An 11,047-nucleotide genomic window follows, 5' to 3' on the forward strand; every position below is an offset into this window, starting at 1 on the left:
ACTTAAGTTGTACACACTATGACAAATTATTTTAAATTAATTGTGCTGCTACTTGAAATGCAGGTATGTTATTGATGTTATGTTAAGATGTTAAGAGAGTCGAAGCTGCTAGCATCAAGGTCATAAGCCAAATGGGAATTCTCATAATGACGAAATCTCTTCATTTATTCACTTAAATTTCTAAGTGATAAGAAGTGAAATAAAAAAATCTTTGCTCTCCTCTCCTCCATTAAAAATGAATTCAACTACTAAGTTACATATGCTGTCTCTGCAAATAAAATTCATATTCATCTTCTTTGGTTTTCAAACTCTATTCCTGGTTAAAATGATTGACATCACTTAACTATTTATAGTCCAAATGGTAAGAAATAAGACTGCTTGATATTTTTATTTCATTTTCTTATTACGGTAGCAGTACTGAAAAATGGCTAGGAAGTAACATTCTAATATACCTCCTTAACAGTCCTATATTTTATAAAATGGTTTACAGATGCTTTACAACTACCACTGGTGTGCAGGCTTCCATTCTCAATGAAATGGGATTTTGTAGTCTTGAAGAGTACCAGTGGTGAACCATAAAATATATGTGAATTTAATTTATCCAAGTTAGTTCATATACTTTCACTTATTTAGTTTCCTCTAAGTTTTTTTGTGGACATCTCCATCAGCAGTTACAGTCACCACAGTGTATAAGACACCCTTTATTAACACATTTTAATTCTAACCAGGACTAAACTAAATTAGCTCTCAAAATGACACTCTTGTCCTGGCACAGCCTACTGATAAGCACAAACACGTAACTTCTCCTCTGCAAAGGTCAGACAGGCTATCATCAATTCTTCACAAAAAAATATTTTCCTATTCAACTGCATTTTACTGTTAATTATATGACCCTTCTTGTCCTCCTTCACCCTCCCAAATGGCTACCATAGTGTTAGAGGTCTTTGTTTTGTATTTTGCTAAAGTATTTCAGAGATGAAATTTGGGTTACACACTACACATCTTGTAATCTACCAGTATAAATCAAAGTAGCTGTTTCCATCTACACTGTTTCACATAATATCATGTTAGATTCTCAGCACTGAGACAGGATTTCTCTCTACGTTGGTCTTTTCTGATGATGAAAATTATTTCCACAAGCAAGTTCTCTGTGCTTCAGACAAAGACCCCTGAAAAAATAATTTCTGTATTTATCACCTGACATGCTCTGGCAACATATAAATAGCAACAGGAAGAGGTTTGATTAAATTTAGAGTATAGAGCAGAATTAAAATTTTTTTAAAAATTGAAAAGCCTTCTGACAGACATCTGACTTTCCACATCTAAAATTCCAAAAGTTTCAACAATACTAGCATTTCAAACAAAATTAATGCTTTATCCCTGGTCAAGAAATACAGGACTCATTCCATCATATGAAAGAATACTGCAATCTATAACTTGCATACTCCGCATAGAAAAACAAAGAAAGAAAATATCTTTTAAAAAAAACCAAACCACAACCTTTTGTCCCTAGCTAACCATTTCTCTGTGATGCTAAAAGTAGGATCTGCCCACTCGCCTCGCTACTTCTCCAGAAATTTGAGAAAGCAAATAACACTCCTTTTGATTCCTAAAGACGAGATGATCTTTAGGAATTGTACTGTTATTATATCTGTCTCACTTTGTGGGAAATATCATTATGTCACGCTCAAGAAGATATAGCAAATGGGAGAGAAAGGGGCTAAGTTCTGCACTTGATATTTAGGGGAAATTTTGAAAGAAATGCAATTTTAGAAGGGCTATTACTTACATGCATTTTAAACCAGGTTAAGAGTTTTTACTTTAATTTTTATTTAATGCAAATACTACAGAAAGTAGAGCATTTCAAACCTGACAAGCTAAAACTAAAACATCAAGAAGTATCATCTTTTTTAAAAAAATAAATAAATTGCACTTTTAGAATCAGACATCATACACACAGATCACAAAGCCTGAGAAAGCATTTCCTTAAGTTTAGGAAACCTTCCAGTCACCTGCGATTATGAGATATGATTCCTTTTTTGGAACAATTTTGACAATGACAAGCTGGAGTTTGTTATTCCTGCTGTTAAGTACTTAATACATACATTATTTCAAAACTACATGCATTATCATTATCCAAGGATTTTGGCTTCAAACCAAGCACTTGTGGCTCAGGTAAAAAGCAAGAGTCAGACTATGACAGGAACTGATTTAACCTCAGTAGAAGGAAGCATCACATATAAATGACAACCCTTCCCCTACTCTTCAGTACCGCTTCAGCAGCAACCATAATGCCAATTTTGGTGTATGGTCAGTACCCTTAAATTTCGGAGGTTTATCTCAGAAAAAAAAGAACATGAATTTTCAGGGTAAGATTATAACATTCAGAATACATCTCCTAGGTAAATGACTTGTGCCCAATTCCACCTCTTCCCCTTGCACCACGCCCCAACTAGCAGTGGGTCTGTGGCTGCTTGAGATATACATGTGGAAGGGGAGGCGGGGGAAGCGAGGGCTCAGAGCTTATTTAGCTACTCAAGCTGAGCAGTTTTAATTTGTTCTAACAGTTACGCTTGCTCACAGTAATGTTCTAACAATCCACAATGCTTTTCAAACTTCTGGGACTTCACTGTATCTGCTCTGCTCAGGGCTCGATTCTTTAACTTTTCACTCCTTCACCCACAATCACCTCATCTGCTCCACTGGAATTCAGGATGAGTGTGAAAATATAGCAAATCCAGCAAATTTTGCAGTTATGTTCTAGTTAATTTTTAATGATTTGTACATTTTAATTTAAAAAAAAAATACAGGCAATGCTGCAAAAAGTGGGGAAAACATGAGGATCAGCAGTGAAAGCTAAGTGACAATGCAGGATGCTACCATTGTTAATGAAGTATGGCGGTTTGAAGACAGGGGATAAATGGTAATGCCCTGGAAATCCAGGAAGCTATATGAGTGTTAAGGGAAGACAATAGTTCAAACAGGTCAAAGGGATTTAAAAAGAAACAAAATGTTTTTAAATCAATATAGATACACGTTATGGTCCTGCAAAGACCAGTCTGAGAGATACTTGCATCTTCTAGCTTCAGTCATGTAATTTAGCAGCTGAAATTAGGAAACCTCATTCCTTGTGCGAACAATGACCCCTCAGTGGACAATTCATAGAAGCAACACAGCCACTCCAAAATGGCTTTAAAGGGATGCTGGAGGATTTCTCCCTTATCTTCCTTACTGCTGGATGCTTGTTCAAATGGGCAATCTGGAAGGATGTTCTGCAAGTGTGAAGGGGCTGAGGCAGAGGGTCAGGTACCCAGCAGATCCATGGCCAACACAGTAGTTTCCAGGAGACTACTACACGTAAGCTAGACTAAAGTGAGTGCAAGGACTAAGCAAAACCACAAATGGGCCAGTTTAACCCCAGCTGTCGTGGAATCTGAGGAGATGTAAAGGTGCCATTCATATTTGCTTGGGAGTCTTTGACCAATGACTTTTTAGCAGGACCAGATATTGTACACTTCCTCTTGGAAACCAGCTCAATTACCATTTTGCTTGCTAGTTTTCTTCGGGGCATATAGCAAAGATTTAACTGTTTTAATCAAATGCTGCGTTCAGTGAATCCATAATACAAACTCTATTTTTTAAAAATGTATCATACCATGACTCTACAATAAATATTGTAAATATAAGTATAAATCTAAAGAGTACACTATAAAGGTATTTTACAGCCTTACACAGACACTTACAAATCCATTTTCTTTTAATATATAAATAGTCTCAAAACGCAAGAGGTGCGTGTTGTTGTTGATTTTTAATTCACTAACTTACTTTGTTTATTTTCACTATATAAATCCTATTTAAACTCAATTTTTTAATAGCAAATAGTAGTGCCAGGCAGAAAGAGAAATAGAAAAGTTCTTTCTGCTCATGTGTCTTACTGTAATGATCCTCGCCTAAAGCATTAGGTCAGCTCTACTAAGGTGCAACAAGGTTAAAAATCATACTTTAGAGTAACATGGATTGAGCTAAAATGAGAATGAACAACTGCCACCAGATGGCATGACAGCTTTACATTACTTCAGTGGGTTGGGTTTGGTCTGTTTTGGTTTTTTTTCCCCCTTTATGTAACAGGAATATGTAACATTTGTATTTCAAATATGGTGTCGACACATTTTTCCCATGCCATTCCAACTATATCTGATGATCACAAATTGGTGAATGAAGTAAACTACTTGACAATTCCTTTAGAATATATATGCACTATGGAAATAATGTTTAGTGGTCAGCTCAACTAGAATAAATTTTAGCAAATTTGCTGGAAAAAAAAGTAATGCATTTAAAAGAGTGCTTTACTTATATGTGAAAAGGTATAGTCAGTGGTAGAATTTAACTTTTACAAAGATTACCAAATTAAACAAGTCAACTGTCAACTGTGGAACTACCTGCTTCCTCTAAATCTCAGTTGGCACTTGGTGAGTTAACTATTCAGCAATGTCTCTCAGGTGAGTTCAGTACAAACCCAATGTTTTTACCTGCCTGACTGCCTTTAAAAAACAGACAGGTTCCTTATACAGATGCAGACATGGCAAACATTTGGCCAACCATGTAATAAAAGAGGTGAAGATAACCTGGGTTTAATTAAACACACATCTAAATGTTTCTCATAATTGCAGTGCAAAAGTAAGCAACCAGAGTCAGATATTCAGCAGCACTAGCTGTCACTAACTTGGAGAAACATGACAAATTCCACTGAATTAGAACCTAGAACTTCTGAGCAACATGATCTAATTGAAGATGTCCCTGCTTATTGCAGTGGAGTTGGGATTAGATGACCTTCAAAGATCTCTCCCAACTCAAAACATTCTATGATTCCATGATTCTAACTCTGCATTTAGGTATGCTAAAACCAGAAAAGTAACTAAAAGGCAAATAAAAACCTGTGAAATCAGTATTTTTCATTCTGTTTAAAAATTCAAAATATTTCAGTGAATACAAGCTCCAAAACTTCCTTCTAGCCTCTTATTTACTTACTAAAGCTGATACTGTCCACAAAGATCAAATAAATAGTCTGCAAAAATACAAATGTAACATATGTCAATGTTTTTTAGCTGATTTAAAGATCAGTGAAGAGATGGATGGAAATGGGCCAGCACTTCACTACCTGAAGAGCAGCAGTTTGCATCTGAACACACCCCTCACGCTTCACATGGGCACCCTGGCCTGTGGTGTGGAACAGAAGTGTATCCAGGCTTCAAAATTTCCATGACAATATTTCCAAATGCTCATGTTGCTATTTTCTAAATGTATATTGCACCATGACGGGCAAGTATAAAACATGATTTTTTTCCAATCTCATTGTCCTCAAGAGGAAGGGAGTAAAGCTAGTACTGAACTCTTTGAAGACCTTGCTGTGCTTGTATCTAAGAGGGCTTTCACAATTAAAGCTTCTGTACCACACAGAACGAACTCTGGTGAAAAATGCTGGTCGTCCTCAAGGCCAGAAACTGGAAGTAAAATTGGATGTGAGAATCTGAGAGTCTTTGAATTGTATGACCTAATCCTCTCTGATCACAAGTGGATGAATTTAACCCACCGTAAATAAGTATATTAGATCTTCATGCAAAGCTTTGGTCACTGACATTTTAGGCATCCTCTAACACCTAGACCCAAAAGTAAATAACTATTATAATCTTATTCAGTCCTCCAGTTGCCTTATTATTTAAGTATCAGATAGGACTTCAAAAAGAGGGATGAAGACTGGCTCACGTTGATCTTTGTGGATGACCATACGAAGAAACTAAAACCAGAGTAACTGATGCTAAAAAGTGGCACAGAAAATGTGCTAAATTACTTCATTTTATTAACACAGTAGCTAAGTGACTTCCTCACACCTTAGTTCCATGTATAGGATGCGGTCTAGAGAGGAAAACTGGCAAACTGATAATGTATTTCAAGACTGAGACTGGAGTTCAATGAGCATTTCTGAAACGTATACAGCCATCTTACCCTTATGCAATCTAATATAGTTCTACAACTTCTGTTGCCCAAGTAATTCATAATCTTTTCAAAGGATTGTCACTTGAAAGATTCCGTTTTAACAGGTGGAGAAACATGAAGAAAGAGAACTGAGATGACTTACCCAGGAAAAACGTGGGTAACTTAGGGATGAATTGCATTTCGCTTTTTAGCATCCAGGTTTGCACTCTGACTCCCAACTATTATCCTTCTCTGAGGCTCCGTATCTAAGTAACTTACCAGAAGCACTGACCCACCAGCCATCACCCTCATTGAACTGCACTTGACCTGTTATTTCAGCCTGAGACAAAATCAACTCTAAAACTTGTTTGGGTTCTCCTATTTGGAGTTTGAGAGTCTTGTATGACAGAACTATTGTCTTTGCTCCTCCTGTAGTTCCACACATTTAGTTTTGCTGCTAATGACCAACAGCAGATTCAGTTACTGTATAACCCCAATTTATTTCAAAAGTATCATCTATTCTACATACTGAAAGAAGAGGAGGACAAAAAAATATGTAGCTCTGAAATTTAAAGTTACATTACATCAGTGGATGAAACTGAGATACATCCTAACTCCACATAAACCTGTTTTCTTGACTTTTCAAATTTCATTTTTGACACTGTAAACAATTCTCTTTTTAAAAAATGTCCTTTAGTTGAAGATAATAGTTGTCCACAACTCTACCACCTTCCTTCCACTGTATCACTGTGAAGCATTGCATTTTAGACTGTCAGCATTGTAGTGATGATCATCCATCACCTGAATTGAAGTCTAAAAATACAAGTACACAGAGACACAAGACAAATTCAGCTGCTGGCTTCAGAACTCCACCTCTGTGGAATAGGCATAAAATGCCAGAGACTCCTAATTAACAACAGCGCTAGTGGCCTACATATATGTGAAAACCTCATTTAATGAAGAGCAGAGTTTTACCAGATACTGTCTGAGAAACCATACTTCTTCCACATTTATCTGCCTCCATGTGCTATACTACTGTACTGCATTATTTTTCTTTTATAACAAATAAAGGCTGCAGAAATAATGCTCGTGGTCAGCAGTGTCAATAAAACTGGAACCCAGGTAACGTTTCTTGGTTTCCCGTGCAGTTCCCACCTAGGCTGCCACCTTCCCCTGATCTGTCTGATGAGAAGCAATTGCAGCAGCAAGAGCATCCATTTCGCTTACATCCCAGTTAGTGGTTAGTGCTGCGCACCCAAATAGAGTTGCAGTGCAAAACCAAGAGCCAGTACTGATAAGCAATGAAATGACTTTAAATTATCTAGCAATTCTGAGTTAGCCAAGCAGAGCTGGAAGGTAGCGGCTGTCAATAGCTTTAGCTTAGGCCAATCCAAACATTTCATGAAAGCAACAAAAGGCATCCTTATCATTCCAGGATGACCTTCTAGATAAATTTTAGGTTGCAAAAAGTTGAAATGTTACAATGTTTTTGTAGTGCAAAGCCTTAGTGAACTAAATATAGGCAGAAGCACCATTCTCCCACTGTTTCTATAATCTTCCGATTCACAAAACCCACATTTGTTCACTTTCACAATCTAGGAGTGAGTTGCAGGTCTAAATCCCAAACTCTCAGTGAAAGAAGAGCGGCAGTTCCTGGAAAGGCTGAAGTTTGTCAGTATTCAGATCAAGACAGATGAACATGTTTTCTGTGATTTGGTTTATTCTTGTGATAGTTGGGATCAGAGGAACTGCAGAAAAGTATACAGAAACTGATTGTCTAGTTAAAAGTGTACTAGAAAGAAAGCACCTATGAAGGAAGTAGTATGTTTTGATCATGAGTTTCTCTTTCCTGCTTGTCATTTCACCTGCTTTCTATGGCAGTAGATGATGCTTGTCAATTTTCAAGGCTCTCATACATGGCTATGTCTGCCAATATATTTTCTTTTCCTCAGATAAATTGACATTGTTAAGATTCAGCGCCGTCTGATGGTATTACAACCAGATATTAACTGCTTCTTGCCAACACTCACTCCAACACCACAACACATTGTCATGGACTGTCTGTACATATTTGTTTTATACACACCTTACAGTTTCAGCACACTGTTATGTAACTGACTGGATTTTGGCTTAGCTCCCCTTGCTGGGATTGCTCCCAACCATACCAATGTATCCGCTATTGAATCTGCAGTTGGATTTGTCAACTAGCATGTTATTTCCTTAGGTATATTCTTAAGAGGATGACTACAGCAAAAACTAATAATCTCCTGAAAAATGTTTGTTCTGTTGACAAGGCCATTCAACTGAGGCAAGTAGATGTCTAGCAATTAAAATTGTAAGCAATAATCTTGAGTATTGCATGTTACAGAGAGACACGATAGCACAGACTCAGCAGTTTCAAGGAGAGCTGAAGGGTGATATCTGGAGGAGTCCAGACCAGACTGTGCAGACCAGGTCTTGGAACCTGCCTTGCAGAAGACTCATTGGCCATGCTGTTGAGTCAATGATAGCTCTGATTAATGTCACAAACTGTGTTACACTGAAAATGGATTTTCCTCTGTTTATTTTCAATCCCAGGCCTTACAAAAAGAGCAGGTTGTTGGTGGGGCGTCTAGTAAGACTGAACTCAGATACTGACAGACAAGGAAAGTTTACCCATACTTAACTTTCTATCATCTTGTCTTTCTTACATCTTTGAAGATCTAGAGTGGCTGTAATTATTTTCACGCTTCTAAAAACAAGACTCCTACACCCTCCTCCTGCAAAACCTTTTAAAATAGTTACTCCCTCCTCTATACTTCACATACTTGTCCTATCTGTGCCCCTTCCCCCTCTTAATTGTCCTCAAAGGCATAAAAGAACTCTAAACTTTAATTCCTTTGACATTACAAGTGGAGTGGGTGGCTAAAATAAGAAAAATGAAATATTTATACAATATAAAAATTGCAATAAAATTCTGTTTAAAAAAATCTAACTAACCAGCTGTTCAAAACAGTAAAAGCAGAAATAAAATAATTAATCAGTTCTGCCAACTCTTGAGGATTTTGTGACTGGCAACAGTAAGATATTTTCTACTTCACTTGCAAATATCTTTTCACCCGTGTATTAAAAATCATGCCTCAGTTTTCGAGCTGATGAAGGAAACAACATGTTCATGCCAGGTTCAGGTATCAATACTGCAGATAGCAGTTTTTCCCTCTATGACTGTGGGAAAAGGAAGACCATACAAATAACTTCGTCATTTACATACAGTGTAAATAAAGATTGTTGATATTGTGCCATTTTTGTACAATCAACATTTGGACAGAAAAATAAGTAAAATATTTCTTCTTTTTTCACAGATGAAATAGGCTTCTTTTGTCTATTTGTCTCAGGAAAGAAGGAAAAATACGCTGGTCTCTACCTGGATTTCAGCACTTGTTTTTTACAGAACATCCTATCATGATGTTCTCCCCACAACACAGTCCTGGAAATCTGGGTGGTTGCTTTCACATCACGAGATCAAACATGTGAAGTGGAAATTTCTGTTCTTCCTAAAGAGCTGTTTCAATGCTAGAGATGCTGTTACATTTTGCTCCTGCTGCACAGCCACAGTTTGCCAATGTGGAGAAAAACAACTGACCTTTGGTGAAGAGGAGATGCAAGCTCACTCACAGAAGCAGTCCAATCTCAGCTTACAACTGTTAGGTTGGCCTTGCACTAAAAGCTGCCATTTTTTCCATCATAGTATTCTGTACTGTTAAATGTCCAAAGCGCTAACTGTGTATTTAGTTTCATTTATGTCAAAACTTAGTAGAAGCAAGACATGGTCTAAATCCTTGTCTTTTTTTTTTAGGCATTAGGGTTGAGTTCTTCAATGTTCAAGGAGATGCTCAGTGGGATATTCTTAATTGCTTAGGTCTAATTCCCACTGAAACTTGAACATCTTAAAAATCTGGCCTGTGGCTTTACCACTGAGCTAAACACGACCAACAGCATTCTTACTTTAAAGTTTCAATGCAATGTATGTATATTATCATAAGAAATTATTTAAAAATTATATTCAAGCATTTTCAGTCTCCACTCATAAACTGGCACCATTTCTTATTCTTGAAATTCTGAAATAAGTTGTGCTGTACTATTTCACTAATGAAATACTTGTCAGTCAGAGCGATCCCTTCCTTTCCACCTATTCATTTTTGTTAAAAAATAAACTCTCAAGTATTGCACCATATAGTGAGACAGAGTTTAGAACAGGACCTTTTCTACAGACTTATAAACAGCATTACGGAGGATTTTCTATGCTAAAATTCCTGTAATCATAATTTTTCTGAATACCTGAAAAAAACCCGGTGGTACAGGACCTACTGGCATGCCATCTCCTGGGGGAATGTTTCCTAGCACTGGACTGGGAGCTGCTGCAGCACTCTGAAAAGAACAAAGGGAGAATAAACCTTTGTCATTGCATGGTAGGCATTAAACCCCCCCCTCAAAAAAACCCACAAACCAAAAAAAAACCAAAAACCTGACAAAAATGCAGAAAGTAATTCCCTGGATATGCCATAAAGTCATTGTTTCATCTGTAGGTAAATTAAAACTGTATAGTGTTTAGTCTTCATTTATATGAGTATAATGATTTGTTAAAATAACAAATATATATTGAGAGGAAGGACTCTAGAGATTGCACGGATATACAAATATGCATCAGATACATCTTGACTAGATTTTAAAAAATATTGTATCTCAGTATGTCTATATATATACAAATGTGAATGTAACTTGCACACTTTTTCTTGTATTAAGTGTATAAACATCCTCACACATGCACAAGGATATACATATAGAATAAAGAAAGTAATTTATGCGTTTTACCAGCAATTTCCAAGCACTTTAAAGATAATTTCAGCAGACTGTAGTATTCTTTCAGAACTACATCAAGCTTCAAAACACGATTCTGTTACAAAACAGTACACGAAGGAATGCTCACGATTCTGCTGGTAATGCTTATGATTCTACCAACCCCAAAAATAACCACTATGACAAATTAGAAGAATTCGGGTTGAGTTTTGGAAGGGAAAAGAAAAAGGATTTCTAA

At 36.7% G+C, this 11,047-nt stretch overlaps 1 protein-coding gene across 1 annotated transcript in view; it reads right to left on the reverse strand.

Annotated features, from left to right (window-relative positions):
• Positions 1-10,380, reverse strand: part of SSBP2 (single-stranded DNA binding protein 2) — a gene marked incomplete at its 5' end in the record, with an annotated part of 53,496 nt that extends 43,116 nt beyond the window's left edge. The window contains one exon of the mRNA XM_009697712.1: positions 10,291-10,380. Coding sequence (XP_009696014.1) covers positions 10,291-10,380 — 90 coding nt within the window. The remainder of the gene's footprint in view (positions 1-10,290) is intronic.
• Between the last annotated feature and the right edge of the window lie 667 nt (positions 10,381-11,047).

This window comes from Cariama cristata, unplaced genomic scaffold, assembly GCF_000690535.1.
Source record: "Cariama cristata isolate BGI_N322 unplaced genomic scaffold, ASM69053v1 scaffold18510, whole genome shotgun sequence".
Taxonomy (NCBI): domain Eukaryota; kingdom Metazoa; phylum Chordata; class Aves; order Cariamiformes; family Cariamidae; genus Cariama; species Cariama cristata.